General features: G+C 39.3%; 1 protein-coding gene across 9 annotated transcripts in view; it reads right to left on the minus strand.

Annotated features, from left to right (window-relative positions):
• Tp53bp1 (tumor protein p53 binding protein 1) overlaps positions 1-21066 on the minus strand; it is a 100468-nt gene that overhangs the window by 67269 nt on the left and 12133 nt on the right. For 4 of the 9 annotated variants that reach the window (XM_074065797.1, XM_074065792.1, XM_074065800.1 and 1 more), the window contains exons 1-10: positions 14869-14996; positions 14109-14293; positions 13700-13793; positions 13379-13460; positions 7187-7314; positions 5909-6079; positions 5461-5587; positions 3880-4046; positions 2496-2622; positions 1295-1389 (exon numbers count right to left, since the gene is read on the minus strand). In XM_074065797.1, the coding sequence (XP_073921898.1) occupies positions 1295-1389; positions 2496-2622; positions 3880-4046; positions 5461-5587; positions 5909-6079; positions 7187-7314; positions 13379-13460; positions 13700-13793; positions 14109-14293; positions 14869-14875 (1183 nt within the window). In that variant the 5' untranslated portion in view covers positions 14876-14996. Of the gene's footprint in view, positions 1-1294; positions 1390-2495; positions 2623-3879; positions 4047-5460; positions 5588-5908; positions 6080-7186; positions 7315-13378; positions 13461-13699; positions 13794-14108; positions 14294-14493; positions 14514-14868; positions 14997-21066 lie in introns of those variants that run through there. The other 5 variants (XM_074065798.1, XM_074065793.1, XM_074065794.1 and 2 more) reach the window with 3 other exon arrangements.

Here is a 21066-nt window from a genome sequence, read left to right on the forward strand (position 1 = left end):
GGAGGTGTGACTCAAGTAGAATAGCTACTGCTTTACAAATGTGAAGCCCTGAGTTCAAACCACTGTCACACACATGCACAAAAAAATGTCATAGATAAATTAGAATTAAAAAACAGTTCAGGGTCTTTCTGTATTTACAGTACTCAAGAGCAGAGACAGTAGGAAATCATTGGAGGCATATACATGCCAGATAACAGCAAAAGTTCTTGAGGCAACTGCTTGAAATCAAATCCTGCCTCTATATCTTACTAGTTGTGAAACCTCTTTGTGCCTCTATTTTCTCACCTGTAAGATGAGGATAAAATAATACCAACTCCATAGTATTACAGTGAGCATTCAATGAGAAAAAACAGAAAAGTACCTAGAACCAAAGAAAAGCACATAGAACAACGTCTGACATATACTAAATGCTCAATAAATATAAGCTATTGTAGTGTTATTGGTATGTGAAAGAATAAAAAGAGGAACAAGTATGGTGGTACATGCTGGAATCCCAGCACTTAGAAGGCTGAAACAGGAGGATCTTGAGTTTGAGGCCGGGCTGGATTTATAGCAAGACCTTCTCTCACAAAAAAATAAATAAATAAATGAAAAGAAAAAAATCATGAAATTTACTGGAAAAGCTTTGTAGAAATAGTAGGAATTTAGAAATATGTTAATTGATTGGATAGAAGACTGGGGCACAGCAAATGAGGCTTAAAGAAATAAGATACATTTAAGTAAAAAGGAAAGCTTTCTTGTGAATAAAAATATAAAAATCACTAAGTCCTCAAAGAAGAAAGTAAATAAAGTGTTTATTACCTATTTGGAGCTACTCTAAACTAACTGTGGCCAACACTATTTTAATAACAGCAAAATCTATAAAAAGCCCAAGACACACTTGCTGATTCCCTCTCACCAGAAACATGTTACTAGAAACTGCTAGAACTACAGTTCTTCCCCATACTAACTCACTTGAGTTTTACCTTAAAAACAAAAAAAGTTCTCCTTAAGGATTTTTGGGAAAATTATGTCAACAATACAAAAATCTCAGAATCCATGCTTGAAAAGCAAAGAACAAAGGAGAGCACTTTACACTAGGCCATATCCCTGAAGGTTATCGACATGAGTCCTCATCAATAATATAAGGGAGAGTGTTACAAAGTACAAAGAAACAGTGCTAGAGGTGTGGCTCAAGTGGTAGAACACCTGCTTAGCAAATGCAAAGCCCAGTACCACCAAGAAAATAAAGTACAAAGAAACAGTACATTTTACAAGGCAGAAAAACACAGCTCAACAGATCAACAGAGCTCACCTTTTCTCCCATCTTCTTCTGTGGGACTGCTAGGAACGATAAAAGGGGTAGACCGGAAAACATCAGGGGAAGGAGCAACAAGATCTGACGAATTCCTTTATATAAAGAGAGAATCACAGGTATTTTTACCATAGCATGGTTTCCATATTTGTTTTCACTTTTTAATATCAAAAATAGCTAACTCACTCAGATAAAAACTTAGTAGCATTTCTCCAAATAGTAATCTGAGACTGAGTAACTATTTCTCACACCAGACATTTCTAAAACAAGAATTTAAAGGAAAAAAAAAAAAAAGTAAGGGCAGTCAGGCACTCATGACTTATTCCAAGCTAATTGGAAAGCTAAGATCTGGAGGATCGAGGTTCAAAGCCAACCCTAGCAAACAGTTTGTGAGACACCCCCCATCTCGACCAATCGTTGGACACAGTGGTACAAGTCTGTCATCCCAAGACACATGGGAAGCTGAGATCAGGAGGATTGCAGTTGCAGACCAGCCCCAGCAAAAAAGTTTCTGAGACCACATCTCAGTGGAAGAAAACTGGGCGTGGTGGCACACACCCAAAATAGAACGATCTCAGTCCAAACTAGCTTGGGCAAAAACCGAGACCCTATCTCCAAAATAACCAGAGCAAAAAGGGCTGGCTGGAGCATGGCTCAAGAAGTAAAGCACCTACCTCGAAAGCATGAAGTCCTGAATGACTAGACAAAAGGACATCATGACTGAAAAGTGCTAAAAAAAACCGAGTTCATTCTCAAATTTAGGTTATAAAAAAATTTACCTCATTTTTGCATTATAGGAAGACTATGCATATTTTAGTTTAAAACAAAAACAGCAAATCTCTTTAACCCTAATACAAAGATAAAGAAACCCAGCTACTGTCAACTCTAACAGTCTATTCTCCAACCTATTCTGTTAAGTGGCAGGAAACACTAGAACATGGAGGAGCACAGGGCTTGTTTTTGACGTAGAACTTTTCTAAATAACTGGGCATTTTCTTTACTAGTGAAAACCCTGGGCTTCCAAATGGGAAAATACATCTACCTGTCCACAACAGTTCCCCTAAGGTCACCCCCAAAACTTTAAGGCTTAGATTCTACATTTTGCTTTTAAAAAGAATTCTGGTCTAGCAAACAACTTTAGCTCTTTCAATTACAGCATGAGTTTGCTACTTTGGCACAAGCTTATTTCAGTTTTACTTACGTGGAAAGACTCTCCTGAACAAGGGACCTCTGACCAGACAGCTGGAGGAGGTGGAGGGTGGTAGCAGGTGTGGAAGCCACAGAACACCCACCTTCTTCCCTTGAAGGAGTAGAACAACCATCAGAAGCTGTTGGAGAAAAAAAAAATCCAATTACATTTACTTCTCAGATTGACATTACTGACTTGTACAAACACACACACTCATACAGCAAAAACAGTAATATCAGTATTTCCAGCCATGTTTCAAGAGGGCAGAAATTGTTTGTGAACATTAGCCACCCCCTAAATTATGGGATTCTTTAATAAAAAAATGATGGAAAGAGTTCCTTAGTCCTTTGTGTCATAATCTAAGCTTAGAAAGGTAAAGCCAGAATCTTTATATGTCTGCTTGACTGCTCTTCTTCTTGTGATGCTTCTATTATAAAACAGCAAGGGAGTCTTTATTCCAAGGTCTACCTAAGGTAAAGTAAAGCTCATGACACAATGCAGACAGAAGTCAAAACAATGCACATGACACCTAATAATACAAAATGCACCAATTTCATAATTGGTGAATTATTAGAACTGGGGCCTCCTTGAAGGAGACAGAAAATACTAATGTACTGATAAAAAAAAAAAAAAAAAAAAAAGAGCAGCCATCACTGACTTATAATATTATCATATATCTTGTTGGTCCCTTCTCAGCAACAGGCAGAATATAATCCACATTAATCCTAAGTGTAAAGAGTTTCTTATATACAATCTTATAGCTCTACTGAGGAAACAAGGCTTCTTGGTGACCTTTTGCATGTCTTACACAGTGATCTGTATCATAGAATAGTACAAGAATACACCCGTCTTCCTCTTTACCATCAACACATTGTATTTCAAGAAAGCTTTTGGGCTCTCTTCAGATTGTACAATGAGAGGTTTGGAGGTCTAAAAAAAGTGTGGAACAAGTATCATTCTAGTCTTCTAAGTTTTAAGTCCTTTCTGCTAGTCCTTAACTTCCTTTCTGTGGCAGGTAAACTAATAAACAGATGAGTAAATACAATGTTACCCAGATGAATAGGAAAAACTTTAAAATTATCATATTTAAGATTTTAATACTTAGTAAACACATGGTGGCAGAAGAAATGGCTACTTTGTCCATAATAACAAATTTATCTTATTAGCTATTATTCTTAAATAGCTGTATTTCCAAATAAGGGAAAACTAAAGGTTAAATAGCAATCATCCACTAAAAGCCCTCTCACCACTTAGCTGGAAACAAATTCTCCTTCTCTATCACAACAAATCTGAACACTTGTAAAGTGCTTTCCAACTTAAATGGGAGTCTCAGAACTAAAATAATAATTTAGATCTTTGAAGAAGAAGAGCTGTAACAACTAATCATTCCTTGTACCTGTTTTATTGCTCTGGTCAAATAAGTCTTCCTGAGTTGACAAAACCTCAGGCTCTGAGGACTTCTGAATCTGCAGTCCACCTTCCAGAAGCTCTTGCGCACACATCTGTTCTTTTGTTTCCACAGGAACAAGAGACACTTTGGGACTGGAAGGCATGTCTTCTGACCTAGGAAGTTCATATCACCAGGAGAAAAGGTTCCTAAGTTCAAATGCTTTCAACTTTTAACTTTTCCTATTTTGTATGGTTTTCTTTCATAATTTCAAAAATTAGAGCAACTCTAACCTAACTGTCTACTGAAAGTAAAGTAAGTTATCCTACAAAGTCCTTAGCCCATTTCAAAGCCGACCTCAGTATCTCACACAGCAATCCCTCTCTTCAATTCTGCTTACTACTGTGCTGTATTCATTCTAAGATTTCTGATAAGTGATTTGGGGATTTTTGTTATGTAAATTGTTCTCTACACTTTTATAAAGTATTCTGAACCAGACCACAACAATGCCATTAAGAGACATCCAAATGGTGATCTTCCATGGAAAGTGCTTAGATATGAATTAGCCTCTGCACTAGTGCCACTCACATATTACCTACTGCTCATCTTTTCTAAGACTCCCTCACAAATACTACTCACATATGTTAAGACCCTTCCCTTTTGGGCCCTTCCCAGAGACTTTCACCTATTCTACCACTCCACAGAGTAAATAGGATATCAAAATTAACTGGAAGGAGAACTTCCTGAAGAAAAGGTTAAAAGGCTAGCCACTGTTAAGAAAGGTGTCATACAGTAGAAAAACAACCTCTCATGACATTCACTTTTATGCAGGACCTCACAACCGACTTTCTACTGAAAAAAAAAAAAAAAAAAGAAAGCAAGAAAGCAAGGGTGAATGTTTATTCATCCCTCCCCAAACTGCAAGCTTCCCAGTTTTTCTCAGCCATATCCAAAGTTCAGCTGCTGACCAGAGGCAACGAGTTTTGGATATGATAATAACCACAGATACAGATATGTATTTCCCGATTCTCAAGTTAAGAGCCTAAAATACTTGGGAAAATCCCCACATCTTCTATACCATAAACTACCAGATGAAGGGTGCCTAAGGATCCAAAGCAATCTGGGTGCCCAAGTACAGAAACAATAGAGTTTTCAAATATAGTATTCATGTGGCTCTTCATAACACCAGAGAGGCTAAGGAGACCTCCTGCAGGGACACAGTGCCTCTGTAGGCAAGTATTACAGATTAAGGAGTCATGCTTATAGTTACAGCAATAAATCACCACTATACTAGGCCAAAATTAAGATGGGGACACAATGACACTGGGCTTTGGGGTTCTGGAACTCTCCCAGACCCAGGACACTGAAGAACATGTTGTGCCATTTGAAGTGGACAAAGAGCATCTGCAGATGTGGTAATTTAAATAATCACTATTTGTAAATAATCAGTATATCTACTGAACCAGAAATATGTCAAATACAAAGAAGAAAAAAAAATTTCTAAAAATGTTTCCACCTGGAAAATGAAATTAGTATAACTCCATTAAAAAAAAAAAAAAAAAAAAACACCTTTTAGAAAGAACCTGTTACCTTGCAGGTGGTAGCTCTTGTTCTTCTACCACATGCACACTTTTACTGGGCTGTGCTGTCATGGGGATGTTTTTGCTGGGCTGTTCTGCCATGGGGATATCTTCACTGGACAGTTCTTCATCCTTAACTGTTTGAAGTTTCAGAAAAAGACAGAAGAAAAAAGACAAGAAGGAAATACTTAACTTCTCAAAGTACTAGAAATTTAAAAATATATACAGATATAATTCCAACAAGGAATGTATCCAATAACTGATTTACAAAAAACCTCAATCTGCAAGTCATCAATTGACAAGTATACACCAGCCAACTCTGAAAACTGACTGTATATACTTAGATTATACTATTAACTTGGATAATTACAAAAGTTATTGAGGAAAAAAAGACTAGCACTAGCATGGGAGAAAAACATTAATAAGCAACTCCAAATGGGAGAAAACATGTTTCATACCAGTATCTGCATCCATATCAGACAGCCTAGTGTCACCAGAGTTGCTGGTAACTGGCTGCAGATGCTCTTTGTCCACTTCAAATGGCACAGGATGTTCTTCAATATCCTGGCTCTGGGAGAGTTCCAGAACCCCAAAGCCCAACTGTGATGAGGCAGGATCTAAGAACAAAACTACAAGAAATTAGGTAATCATCCCACGATGTTATCAATGTGTAAGCTACTGCCCCTTACCAAAAGAGGATCAGGTTAAGTTTTTATAGCAAAGCCCTGCCCCATGAAATTTTTCCAATATAAGTCAAATATAAGGGGCTGGGGATATAGCTCAGTGGGAGAGCACTTGCCTAACACGCATGAGACCCTGAGCTCAATCCCCAGCACCACAAAAAAAGGAAAACCAAAATCCAGAGTAAATGCATTAAAATGAAGGGGAAAAATGCATAATGAAGCAAAAACTTGCACAATATAAAGATTTACTTACATCTTTATGGAAAGATATCTACATTTGGAGATACACTATAAAATCACACCCAAACAATCCACCCTGCACCCAAAATAGTTGAAATACAAACGAATACAAAATGAAAAAGTCAGATTAGAGGCATGGCTCAAGCAGTACGACACTTGTTTTGTAGGCACTGAAGCCCTGAGTTCAAACCCCAGTCCCACCAAAAAAAAAGGAAAAAGAGCCAATTGCAAAAAGAAGGAGAGGGCTAGTGAATAAGCTTCAATGTTCCCAAAGGCCACATGTTGAAACATAGTCACCAGCCTGCAGTGTTATTGCAAGGTAGTGAAACCTTTAAGAAGGGCTTACTGGAGCAAGTTAGATCACTGGGGCATGCCCTTGAAGGGGACACTGGAACTCTGGTCCATCCCCTCTTTTCTTTGCTTCCCAGCCACCATGAGGTAAGCAGCTTTGCTCCACCATATGCTCCCACCGTAACATTCTGCTTTATCAAGGCCCAAAGCAACAGGTCAAGTGACCATGAACAGAAATTTGTAAGCCAAATTAAACTTTTCTTCTTCTCAGTTGATTTTCTTAGGTATTTGGTCATAGCAATGGAAAGCTGAATAACACAGAAAATTAAATCTAACTAACAGAAATACAAATTTCCAAACACTAAATTAGGTACAATACCTTAAACTACTAACAAATTTCTTCATGATTCTCAATTTAATCATGAAAAATCTACAACATGATAAAGAGAAATTCAGGCACTTGCATGCTCACAGTAAAGGAATGTAAAAGAATCTACTATTCTGAAAAAGGCACAAGGCTACCTTCTGCATTGAGGGAGGGTACAGCATCGTCTGGACCTTCTTCCACCTCCTCTTTCTCCTTTTCTTCCAACTCTTCCTCCTTCTCATCCCCCACAGCAGGAGCAGATTCCACTGACTTTCCCAAGACACTACACAGAGGAAGGACACAATCATGTGCTATTCCAAGTAGGTAGGAACTCTGCTCAGAGCATCCGGAATTTTCTGTGGCTCCCCACACATACCAATTACCTCTTAGCCAAGTGTGAAAATGTAAACAAACCTCACCCCTCTAGAGCTATCTACAGAAAGTAACTAAAAGATTAACAACTCAAAATAATGTACCGAATTATTAACAGAAAAACCGAAGAAACAAAAATATACTTCAATTCTATCATATTATGAGCAGGGATACAAAAATCTTGCATTCAGAAGAATTATGGACAAGTGACAAGAAAAGATGTGCAAAGGAGCTCAAAAAACACATCTATTAAAATGGACGAAGTTCTGGACTGGTGGAGTGGCTCAAGCAGAAAGAGTGCCTGCCTAACAAGCATGAGGCACTAAGTTCAAACCCTAGTACTGCAAAAATAAATAAATAAAATGGATGAAGTTCACAAAAGTATTTTAGTAAAAAAAATCTTAGAACTAAAGTGTACAAATAAAACTCAGGTTACGAGTTCTATGTATTTAAAGAATCTTAACACTATAGTCAAAATACATAATACTAAAAAGACAAAAAAACTAATCAGAAGAGATACTGAACAAGTATAACAAGCCAGGGGCCAATGCGTTGCCTATAATCCTAGCTACTCAAGAGGTAGAGATCAGGAGAACTGTGGTTCGAAGCCAGCCCAGGCAAATAGTTTGAGAGTCCCTATCTAAAAAATAGCCAGCGCAAAAGAAGGCTAGGAGTGGCTCAAGTGGTAGAGTGCCAACCTAGCAAGCATGAGGATCTGAGTTCAAACTCCAGAACCACTACCAAAAAAGTAAAAATAGAAAACCAAATATAACAAAAGATTAGTCTACATAAAATATAAAGAATTTATACAAAAGCTGGGCACAGTGGCACATGCCTGAATCTCAGCACTTGAGATGCTGAGACTAAAGGATTTCAAGTTCAAAGCTAGCTAAGGACACAGCAAGACCCTGACTCAAAAAAATAAAAAGAATTCATACAAAGAATCCCAACATATAAATGGATGGCAGTCAACTCAAAAGAAATACAAGTATCTTTAAACATGTTAAAAAAAAAAAAAACACACAGAAACCACTTGTTGCCAATCAAATTAGGGGAAAAAAAAAAACCTTTTAATACTGTGCTACTATTCAGTGCTACCCAAACTAAGGTGAGATAAACATCATACACTGCTAATATATAATGAGAGTATAGCCAGGTGTGGAGGCTCATACCTGTAATCCCAGCCACCCGAAAGGCAAAGATCAGGAGGATCAGGGCTTGAGCCTAGCCCATACATAAAGTTCCTGAGACCCCCCTTCTCAACACATAAGCCGGGCATAGTGGTACACACCTGTAATCCCAGCTACATGGGAGGTCATAAACAGGCAGGAGGATTGTGGTCTGAAACTGACCTCAAGTAAAAATGCAAGACCCTACCTGAAAAATAACTAAAGCAGAAAAGGGCTGGGGCATGGCTCAAGTGGTAGAGCACCTGCCAAGCAAGAACCAGGCTCTAAATTCAAAAACCTCAGCACAGCCAAATATATAAATAAAGACATAAATAAATAAAGTGATCCTTTCTAGAGAACCATTTAGACATATGTATCAAGAGCTTTAAAAAGTTCATACTAGTAATTCCAATAATTCTACTTATAAGAAACAATTTGAAATGAGAAAAGATCCTTACACAAACAAATTTCTCAAAGTTTACTGTTATTAATAAATAACCTGAGCCAGGTGTGGTGATGCATGCCTTTAACCTCAGAACTTAGGAAGCTGAGGCAGAAGGATCACAAGCTTGAAGCAAGTTTGGGCTATACAGTGAGAGTGAGTGAGTGAGTGAGGAATGAAGGCATGAGTAAATAAGTAGGAAAGAAGGGAGGGAGGGAGAAAAGGACGCAAGGGGGAAGAAGGGAGGGAGGAAAGAAGGAAGGAACCTATAAGTTCAGAATTAAGAAAATAATTTCATCACCTATAAAATGTTAAGCTGCCATTAAAATGTTTGAAACAATCAAATATAATATGTAAACCTAGATTGAATCATAGATTCAAAAAATAACAATGTAAAAAATATCCTTGACACCACAGGGAAAATCTAAATATGACCTATATTACTAGATATTATGGAACTATTTTCTTAGTTCTATAATCATATAGAATAATGTACCTCCACTTAGAGAATGAATGCTAAGTATTTTAGGGGACTTATTTCTTCTGAAGGCTTAAACTTCTAAAATAAAAAAGTGACATGGATAAAATGTTCATATTGTTCAGCAAAAAAAAAAAAAAAATCAGCAAATATACAAGCTTATAATTTTCAAATAATGTCAACTATGTAAATCAAATACACAGAAATAAAAACAAAACATACCAAAATGTTTACAGCAAACAGCCTCTGAGTAGTAGGATTATGAATGACTTTTGCTTCCTTGAAACTTTCTGCACATGTACTATTTCATAGAAAGAGCATTAAGCATTACATCAATAAACATAAAAGAGGAGAAAACACAAGTTTGCAAAGGTGAGGATCACAACCCAAGGAAGAGAAAAAGGACTAAGTAAAAAATTTGGGGCTGGTAGAGTGGCTCAAGTGGCAGAGGGCCTGCCTAACAAGTGTGAGGCCCTGAGTTCAATCCCCAGTACAAAAAAGAAATATAAAATAAACTCTCAAAACACACCAGTCAAAAAAAAAAAAAATCCAATTAGAAAAATGTCTCAAGTGGCAGAGCACCTGCCCAGCCAGCACCAAGCCCTGAGTTCAATCTGCATTACCACAAAAAATCTATTTGGCTGGGGGGCATAGCTCAAACAGTAAAGCACTTGCTTAGCATGCATGAAATGCTGGGTTCAATCCCCAGTACTAGAGGGAAAAAAAGGGAACTGGGCAAAAGACACAGCAATGGACAATGTCCCTGAAGAGGATGACAGACAGCAAATAAGCACTGTCAACATCATTTGCCTTTAGAGAACTGCAAACTCAACCACAATAAGATATTACTATACAATGATCAGAATGACTAAAATTAAACACAGTGAAGGGGTTGGGAACAGCCCAGTGATAGAGCAATGATTAGCCCAGCACAGACCGTGGGTTCAATCCTCACACCACACATGGGGAAAAAAAAACAAAAAAACCTGAAACAACCACAAGCTGGTGAGGATGGAGAAAACAGATCACTCATACACTGCTGGTGAACTGTAAAATGATGCTCTAGAAAACTACCATACAACCCAGCAATTGAAAACCTGAGCATTTATTCCAAAGAAATGAAGACTTATATTCACCCAAAAACTTGTACACAAATATTTATAGCAGTTTTATTCGCAATAGTAAAACTGGAAGCAATCCAGTTCAATGCGTGAATGACTTAAACTGTGGTGCATCCATCCACGGGAACACTACTTAGAAATAGGAAGGAATGCACTATTGATACATGCAAACACTGGCATGGAGCTTCTAGGAGTTAAGCAGATAGGAAAAAAGTCAATTCCAAAAAGGTTACGTACTTATATAACATCTTGAAATAAAATTTTACAAAAGGAGAATGGATTAATGGTTGCCAGGGATTCGTGTGCAGAAGAGGGAGGGAGGCGTAGCTATGGAGGGCATCGTTAGACATCTTTGTACCACTGATACTGTTCCGTATCTTGACAAACACACTCTGCTGATAAAACTATGTAAAACACAATACAGACACTCACAAACAAATACAAAAGAAAATGAGAATGAATTATGTGGTTTTATCAGTGTTGACATCCTGGTTGTGATAGGGTAACAGTTTCGCAAAATGTTACAGTTTTACAAAATGTTACCACTGGAGGAACCCAGCAAAAGATACATAGACCTCTCTGTTTTTCTTTCTATAGCATGTCAATCTACAATTATGTCAATTTTTTATAAAGATTTGATGGAAAAATGAATATATTTATTTTTCTTCTGTATTTTAGGACATTTACTGTTTAGGATCAGCTTATATCAACAGGATACTAGGTAAGGCAGGAAGATTTCCTTGGAATTTTTTTTTCGAAATCTCCGCAAATGAATGAAGATTATATACATATGTTCTGAAGAACTTTCACTCTTTTGGAGTCATCCCCAAACTCTCTCCAGCTTCATGGACTTTGCACATGCACTCTGTCTGGAAAGCACCTCCTCTCATATTGCATGTTTCTCTTCAGCCCTCCAACTACGCCTAGCAAATTCAGATTATTTAGACTGCACCTAAAAAAAGATGTTGCTTTATTTCCCGTATTGGGTCATTTACATTTTTTTCTCTTTGCAAAAATGACAATTATAACTGAGTAGCTACTGATGTAATGACTAGGTTAACATCTGTCTCCCCTATCAAATTGTAAGCTCCATGATAACAAAGCCTCTTTAAGGTACACGCCACAGTGCACACACATTTATTGAATTCAACCATTCAATCTGTTTTTAGAGAAAAAGAAACACATGATACAAAAAGGGAAGTGTCATGGAACTTCTCAAACAGTATTGTTTCATTCACAATGGGGTGTGCATACTCCTCTCCCCTTCCCACCTTTCAAACTAGGGTGCTGAGCTAAGACTAGCACATTTTTTAAAGTACTGTAAGCTGAAATGCCTAGAAAGCAAACCAAAATACCAAAGAGTAAAGCAGCTGGATATGGGAACAAAAGCACAAGCACTATGACAAATGGTAAAAGAACACCTGGTCTCAGTGTCCAGCTACAATAGTGAGTTGTAGAGACTATGACAAACCATACCACTTCCATGCCTCATCCAAATGGAAGCTGGATGCTACTCGCAACTCCAGCCAACTGTTGCCAATAGGGCCAGAAGAAGAAATCAAGTTTTATGAGAAAGTTCCCCATTTTTGAAGTATTTCAATTAATTCAAGTACATCTTACAACGTGTGAGCCAAATAAAACCCATCTACTGGCCAAAACGAGCCCACAAGTTTGCAGACTGTCCTAAAGCATTCATTTTCACTTGATGTGGGAGAAATTTATTTGCAAACAAACATAAAGCAGAAAAAAAAGCACTTATTTTCAAGATAAAGCAAGTCTTCAACTATCTCAAGCTCACATTCTCCTCTCTTTCTCTCTCTCCTTTCTACCCCAACAAGACTCCTACAGTTGTCTATCTCTTTGACCTTAGACTGAGAAGCACTGAATAGTAAGAAAGAGGAAGCATTAGTGTAGAAGCATTAGGGCTGAAAATCCAGCTCTTGTCACCATCAATGTGTTCTACAGAAAGTTCACTTCTTTGCCCATCAATTCCCTCTCCACATAATGGAAGTAATATAATATCTTCATTGCACAGCTATCCTTGAATAGAATTAAATAATGTATGTCCAACATCCATAAAGATCCTAACACAGAGGCTAAACTTAAGAAAAAAAAAAGGACACTGTCATGATATTCATAAAACATGGTAAAAATTGAATAGTGTTTATACTGTATGAACTAAGCATTCTAGATCTAAAACTGGTGAGGTATTTTGGTTGGTAGGCAGAAAGCATCCTAACAGTTTTAACAACACACCTAAGTATCTTTTGATTTTTTTTTTTTCCTAAGAAGCCATATTTTTGCTAAGAATGAGGATATATATATTTATTTATGCCAGTGCTGGGGATTGAACCCAGGGCCTTTCCCAAGTTAGTCAAGTGCTCTACCACTGAGCTACATTCCCAGCCCTTGTTTTTTAAAGACAGGGTCTACTTATGTAGTTCAGACTGGCCTACAACTCTTGATTCTTCTGCCTCAGTGGGGATTACAGGCATGCTGCACCACACCTAACTAGGAATGCATATTTTGTTTCACATGCATGAGACAGATTACAATTTGAATACTGTAGTTACAAAAAATTATTATCTTCACAAAACAGATTCCAGCTCTCAGTCTTAACACAATATTAACTATACAACCTTCAGTCCCATTCCTTAATTTACAAAAGATAAATTCCTTTATCCTTGGGCTAAGGCAACAGGTACAGATAAAAGACTTGATCCATCAATATTAATTTAAATAAATTCCTTCAAACATTAATGTACCTGCTTGTCCTGTTTGGCTGAGGTAACTGCTCAATGACCTGACTGATGGAACCACATGTATCCAAATGAGAATCCACAGGGTCTGAAAAATAATTGATATTACCACCAAACTTTAATACAAATTCAAGAATACGGACGGACATCACCAATCTAATCTGCCCCATCAGAACATGGTGTTTTTGAATGCTTCTGAATGTGCATCAGATACTGTAAGTAGACCTCCTTACATACACTCACCACAACCATACGATGTTTAAATTCTCCGGATTCCAATAGCATCTAAGAAAATGTAAAGGGGACTGATAGCTTAAAACGCCTCACCTGCAGCCTTGTTTTCTTTCAAATGTTCATTGAACCCCCTATTACTGTCTCCTTGTTCTTCTGCAGCTGTTTGTTCTGGATTGGACACAACATCCTAAAAAACAGACATACATAATGGCCCCCACAATGCACTAAATAATCCACAATAAGACACACTTTTTGTGAACACGATCATTTCGTTTTTCTAATCAACTTTACTGAAAGATAGTGATCTAAATACATAGGTTTGCGGGTTGGCTTGGATCAGAAAAATAACAACAAAAAAAAAACCTCTGGGACTGGGGTGTACACTCAGTGGTAAAGCACTTGGGGCAGGAGGACCCTGGGTTCAATCCCAGGCACCAAAAACCAAAGGGAAAACAAAAAAAAATGCGCTCAATCATTTTCAAACAAACAAGGTATCACTCACCAACACAGGGTTCTCTTTGTGCATCTGCAGATTAGGAAGGTGTCGAGATAGCATACTGAAGTGAGAACCAGAATCATCTTCAAGAACCTGGCTTTCAGGCTGAGAATCTTCAATTATCAGGCAAGGAGTGTCTTGCTGAGAGAAATCTGAATCCAACTGACTTCCAGTAGGGTCCATCTGCTCTCCTGGAATGGAATAACAAAAGATCAGTTCTGGGTAACCTACAAGCCTTCCTCATACGATCTGAGCCTCAATAATGGGGCGGAAGTACAAGAGCCATGAAGAGTAGAGCCCAGTCCTGGGCTCCTCTGATGAAGACGTATCGGTAACAGCTGCAAGCACTTTCCTATCAAACCTTGCAAGTCCCCGTTTCCTTGTTACTTACAATAAGCCTTCCTCTTCTTTTTCATCGCCTTCCCGTAGACACCCTTTCCCCTCCTTCCTAACCTCTTCTCTCCCCGCCCCTTTTTCCACCACCCGCCCCCCACGTTTCCTCATGTCCTTCTGGCGCCTCGACCGTCCCCCGAAACACTGCTTTGTAATCTCGGTTCGCGGGAACCCTTACAGCCCTTCACGCTTCCTCAGGACCACCCAGCCTTCGCAGCTGCGGCTTCCCCACCCCCTCCACAGGCCCCTCCAACCCCTTCCCCGTCACCGCCGCCATGCTTGCCACCCCGCCCCCTCTGGTCAGCCATCCCTTCAGACCCGACGCCCGAGCTCTCAGAGCCGGCTGCGGGACGCATTTGCCTCCAGGCAGTACCAGGCATCCTGGCGAGCGGTCCCTCGCGCTCGAGCTAGAGGTCTTTGCACGCTCCCGAGACCCCTCCAGCTCGATCCCCAGGTCGCCGCTGTCGCCACCGCCGCCACCGGCCGCGAACTCCCCCTTTTCCCGTCGCGTCACGCACTATCGGATCGCCCATTCGCTGCTGCTGCCCGCCACTCAAGAAATCCTGTGTGTGATAGGTAGCTGAAGCGGAGTGCCCCGCCCCAGCGTAAGAAAAAGGAACACGGCGGCGCGTTACCATGGTAGCATGGACGTTGCAGGCCCTCCCCCTTGTACAGCCTGGAGAATGACAGTATCCTTGAACCGAAGGGACCTTTAGAGGGCATGAAATATATTCCCCTGCCTCCAGGACGACTGTATTTGCTACTACTCAGGCATCTGAAAACGTCTACCTGCTTGATAGCGTTCATGCACCTGATGCCCCTTGCCTCACTGTTTTTCCTGGAAAAGGAGAGTTTCCCGGCTTTCTAATAAAAGGGCAAAGAGGAGGACTCAGGATAGCTAGTACTCCAGAGCTGGTGAAACAGAACAGAGAGAACTCATTGGGGTTTGCCAGTGTCAATCAGGATCCCTTTTGTGGGCCTCAACATTCTCACCTATGTAGGACTGCCAATTTTGTTTGTTGTTGGGGGTTTTGGTTTTGCTTTTTTCATTGTCTGATGACCCCAGGAAGGCATATTTCTTCACTTTACCCTTTCCAGCCTGGAAGGAAAGCATTTCAAGCTTCACATTTGTGTATCGTTGCCCTTTCTTTTATGGAATTGTAGCCTACGGAAACGACAGCCCAGACATGTTTTGCACCTCCCATTGAAAGAATTGAGCATTGTGATTCTCAAACTTGTGGTAAAGAGAACAACTATCCTCCTTCTAACTCCATGGCCGATGACCACAGAGATCCAGTCCTGAGATTCAATTATCCCAATTATGGTCCCAGGGTCTTATAAAGGGTGTGGCAGCTGTGACAGCTATTAATGAAAGAGGCCCTGTGAGGCATATGTGTTTTGTTGTTGTTTTAATTTAAATGGCGGTTGGATCTGGGATAGAATTCTAGCCAGAGCAGCTGTCTGTTGGGAAAGCACCTAGCAGTGTGTCAAGTATATACATTGTAGGTACTCAATAGGAGGTAGTTTTCTCTCTCTACCCCAGGCTCAGAATCATTAAAACACAAATCAACCATGTGTCTCTATTTCTGTAAATGCCCATTTTATCACTTGAAAGAAGCTAAGCTGAAGTGGAGCTTCCTACCAATCTGTCTTCTCCCTGATACAATAAATTATAGTGATCATATTTTCTAAACCAAAAATCAAAGCATGTTGTCTTGAGCATATGTTACTTATGGGAACAAAAGGACTGACTCTGAAATGAAATTGGCCTGAAAATCTAGAATGTACTATTGTTATAATTAAAATATAATTAGAGTCCCTAGAATGTTTTATTGGTGAGGCAAAAATGAAATGAACCACACAGAAACACATCTTACTTCTTAATCCTAAAATCATTTGTAATGGACTCCTTATCTTTCTCCAGATGCTACAAAAGACCAGGGACCAAATGTAATCCGAAAAGAACCAGGTCCAGTCAATTAACCATATGACGGGGACAAAATGAGTTCAACTGCTCAATTTGAGAGTCCACAAACAACCAGATCTTGCCACAGGCAAACTGTGACCTCGGTTCCCATAAAAATCCCCCCAAAAGTCACCATCTTTTTGCTTTGCTCCTTCAACTTGATATTACATCTCTCCCCCACCACCAACTGAGACATAAACAGGTCTTCCTGATTGACGAACAAGCGTAGTTATTTGTAAAAACTCATAAAACTAAAATGGGTAAATTAAACTTCAATAAATGTATAACCTCAAAATGTATAAACTTCAAAGAATAGATAAATAAATGAGCCTGAGTCATTCCCATTACTAAATACCTCTAGAGGTTTTTTGTTTTGTTTTGTTTTGTTTCAGTACTGGAACTTGAACTCAGGGCCTACACCTTGAGCCACTCCACCAGCCCTTTTTTGTGATGGGTTTTTTCAAGATAGGGTCGGTCCAACTATTTGCCTGGGTTGGCTCTGAACCGTGATCCTCCTGATCTCTACCTCCTGAGTAGCTAGGATTACAGACAAGAGCCACTAGTGCCTGCAAAGAGGTTTAAAAAAAAAAAAAAAAAAACTGTGAGAAAAACTGTGAATTCCTTGTTAGGCATTTAAATTAATCATCAAAAAAGATGAGAAAATACAGGCAGAATGGTTACCCACTGAGGCTGTGACTGATTGCAGCTAGGTAATGAAAAGGGCCTTTATTGACTCTTAAACTGCAAAGACCATCAGCACATCCTACCTATTTACAGGTGTATGTTTATCTAAGCTACCTCACACAGAGAGAAATCTAATCTACTTCTGAAGTCCTCCCAGAAAAGAAAATTTATCAGACCCTATGTTAACAGGCTTTAAAGGTTAACACATCCCATTGGCAGAAATTTTTCTTCTAATCATCTCACCTAAATCCTTTCTTCTATAGCTTAAAGCCATTTCCTTTAGTATTGTCTTTAGCCGGCATCCCTAAAATCAGAATAGATTAAAAATTTTTTAAAACATTTAAGCTGGGAAGGTGGCTCACACCTGTAATCCTAGCTACTCGGGGCAGAGATCAGGAGACTCGTGATTAGAAACCAGCCCAGGGGAAATAGTTCGAGAGACCCTATCTCAAAAAAACCCATCACAGTAAAGGGCTGGTGGAGTGGCTCAAAGTGTAGGCCCTGAGTTCAAACACTATGACGGCAAAAAAAAATTTTTAAACCTGAGTGGATTCTAACCATGTTGGGATCATCTCATTTGGTCCAGTAATTCCACAACAAATTTCAACCAATCAAACAACAAATGTAAATGCACCACGACTTAGTGTATTAGTCTTTTTCTAATGTTCCCTCACAAACTTCTCTAAGCAAAAGAATCCCAGCCAGTTTAACCTTCCCTCATAGGTACCATTCTGCATCTTTGCTTTCTGATTTTCCCCTGGAAACCCATAGATTTGGGGCTCAGTGGCAGAGAGTTCTATCGAGAATCTGATAAGTACTGAATATAATGATAGGAATACAATTATATATCCCTTTTAAGCTGCAAGAGTGAAGTATTACAAGCTGACTTGTAATTAATCTATAATTGATTATGACCCCTGGGCTGCCTTCTGTCACTCTTGGACTAGACAGTCGTGGCCAGTCACATACCAGTGTACTGTGTTTTTACTATGTGGCAGTTACTGTGCTGTTTTACATTACATTTTACTATTTCACCTGACAGCCTTATAACTCTATGAGAGTTACAGATAGCAAACCACGACTTAGAGAGATGAAAAAAACTGTATAAACAACTGTGAGATAGTAAGAGAGTCAGAATTTGAACCCACTCTCTATAACTGCAGAAGTTTTATATATATCCACGATTGAAGAGCAGTAGCAAATTACAAAACAGTTGATGAAAAGCTTTTCTTTCGCTCTAGAATGTATTTTTATTCAAATATTGAATATAGTGTTCCTAATATTCTAGAAACTGACAATTAACTGGAAGTAAGAAAACAGAGGAGAATCTGAAAAGTTGTCAATTCCAAGTCCTTACGAATGCGTTAAGTCAACAAAGAGGTGATGATGTAATTAAGATGTAAAAGCAAACTTGCTTAAAGAAGTTTAATAACCCTAGAAGGTAACACCCACGCACAGGAAATCAATGTGAGTCAATGCCCTGTATAGCTATCCTTATCTCAACCAGCAAAACCCCTTGTTCCTTCCTATTATTGCTTATACTCTCTCTACAACAAAATTAGAAATAAGGGCAAAATAGTTTCTGCTAGGTATTGAGGGGGGGAGAGGGAGGGGGCAGAGTGGGTGGTAAGGGAGGGGGTGGGGGCAGGGGGAGAAATGACCCAAGCCTTGTATGCACATATGAATAATAAAAGAAAATAAAAAAAGTTTAATAACTACTAATATAGTTCATGAGAACCCATCTCCAAAAATGACCAGAACAGCACGGGCTAGAGGTGTGGCTCAAGCAGTGGAGCACCTTTGAGTTCAGACCCAGTCCCACAAAAGAAATAAAATCAAACATAAAGGGCTGAAGGCCAGTTAGCAGCACTATGCCGGGCAGCACACTGTCACCCCTCCGTTTTCTGGCCAGTGAGCTGCAGATCCTCTTATCAGCCTGGACCTCGCTTAGACACACAGTACCAAGCACAATTTGCCTTTTCAATTATTTAGACCTAAACCAGACCTGGTCGTACATGCCTGTAAGCAAAGCACTCAAGAAGCAGAGGCAGGAGGATCACAAATTTGAGGCCAGCCTGGGCTACATAGCAAGATGCTGTCTCAAAAAAAATAAATAAATAAAAATAAATAAATAAGTTTTAAAGACTGGGAGCATGGCTTAAGTGGCAGAATGCTTATCTAGCAAGTGTGAAGCTCTGAGTTCAAACTCCAGTTCTTCCAAAAAAGAAGAAAAAGAGTTTAAAATCAAATATTTAAATCAAAGAGCTCAGCCCTACCAGGAGCCACTTACCTGGAAACAGAAAGGTAGAAACAGAAATTTGTGAGAGGGGGGAACAAAAAATAGAATCCTTGCCTATCTAAATATTGATGGAGGCTGCCATACCCACTTTTTGGTTTCTTTTCTCTTCATATCCTCACATCCTAAGAGCCTCTCCCCTCCACTCTACTTCCCGATCAAGCTCTCAGGCTTTCTTCTTTCCTTCCCCTTCCAAATTTCACTTTCTCCATACTGATTAGTACCTGCTTGGCAAGCATAAAGCCTTGAGTTCAAACTCAGTCCCATCAAAAAAAAAAGAAATAATTACCCTGTAACTCAAAGAGTTCCTGGCTTTCTCTTCTATTTCAGCTTCTTTCTAATCCCTGACTTCCTAGAAGCCAGGACTACAGAAGAACCAAGAGTGGTACCAGCATGCTACAACACTGATGAACCTTGGAAACACCATGCTAAATGAAATAAGCCAGACACAAAAGGACAAATACTGTTTGATTCCACTCATGAGGTGCATTGAGTAGAAACACAAAGCAGAATGGTGGTTACCAGGGACCGGTAGAGGGAGGAAATGGAAATTACTGCTTAACGAATTTTTTTTTTTTTGGAGGTACTGGGGTTTGAACTCAGGGACTCATACTTGTGAGTCAGGCACTCTCTCACTTGAGCTACTCCCCGGTCTGGAAATTACTGCTTAAGATGTGAAAAGCTTCAATTGGAGCCAGGCACAAGTGGCTCACACCTGTAATCATAGCTACTCAGGAGACAGAAATCAGGAGGATCGAGCTTCAAACCCAGACCCAGGCAAATAGTTCAAGAGATCCTATCTCAAAAAAACTGGGGTTTTTCAGAAAAAAGAGTGGGAAAGTTGCTGAAGGTATAGGCCCTGAGTTCAAACCCCAGTAACACTAAATAAATAAATAAATAAATAAATAAAACTTCAATTAGGGAAGATGAAAAAGTTCTAGAGATGGATGGTGGTGAAGGCTGTACCAATGTGAACATATTTAATGCTAATGAACTGTACACTTTAAAATGGTTATATTGATTACTGGGTGCAATGGCTCATGCCTGTAATCCTAGCTACTCAGGAGGCAGAAATCAAGAGGATCAAGATTTAAGACCAACCTGGGCAAAAAGGTTGTAAGACCCCATCTCAACCAATAAAAACTGGATGTGGTGGTATATGCCTGTCATCCAGGCTATGCAGGAAGTATAAATAGGAGAATCTCTGTCCAGGCTGGTGTAGGCAAAACCACAAGACCCTACCCCAAAAATAGCTAAAAGCAAAAAGGGCTGAGAATGTGACTCAAGTGATAGAGTGCCTGCCTAACATGTACAAGGCCCTGAGTTCAAACCCCAGTACTACCAAAAAAAAAAAAATGGTTATAATGAAGGACCAGGGATAAAGCTTAGTAGTAGTTCATTTGCCTAGCATGTGTGAGGCCCTGGGCTCAATCCCTATGACCACAAAAAAAGGAGAATTTTATTGTTATGTGGATTTTACTACGATAAGAAAAGTTTTTCAGTAAGAAAAAACTAGCCAAACATGGTGGTGTATGCCTGTAATCCCAACTACTCAAAAGGCTGAGGTAGGAGGATAAAAAATTCAAAGCTAATCTAGTCAATTTAGTGAAATGCTGTCTCAAAAT

The sequence above is a fragment of the Castor canadensis genome, chromosome 2, assembly GCF_047511655.1.
Source record: "Castor canadensis chromosome 2, mCasCan1.hap1v2, whole genome shotgun sequence".
NCBI classification, from domain to species: domain Eukaryota; kingdom Metazoa; phylum Chordata; class Mammalia; order Rodentia; family Castoridae; genus Castor; species Castor canadensis.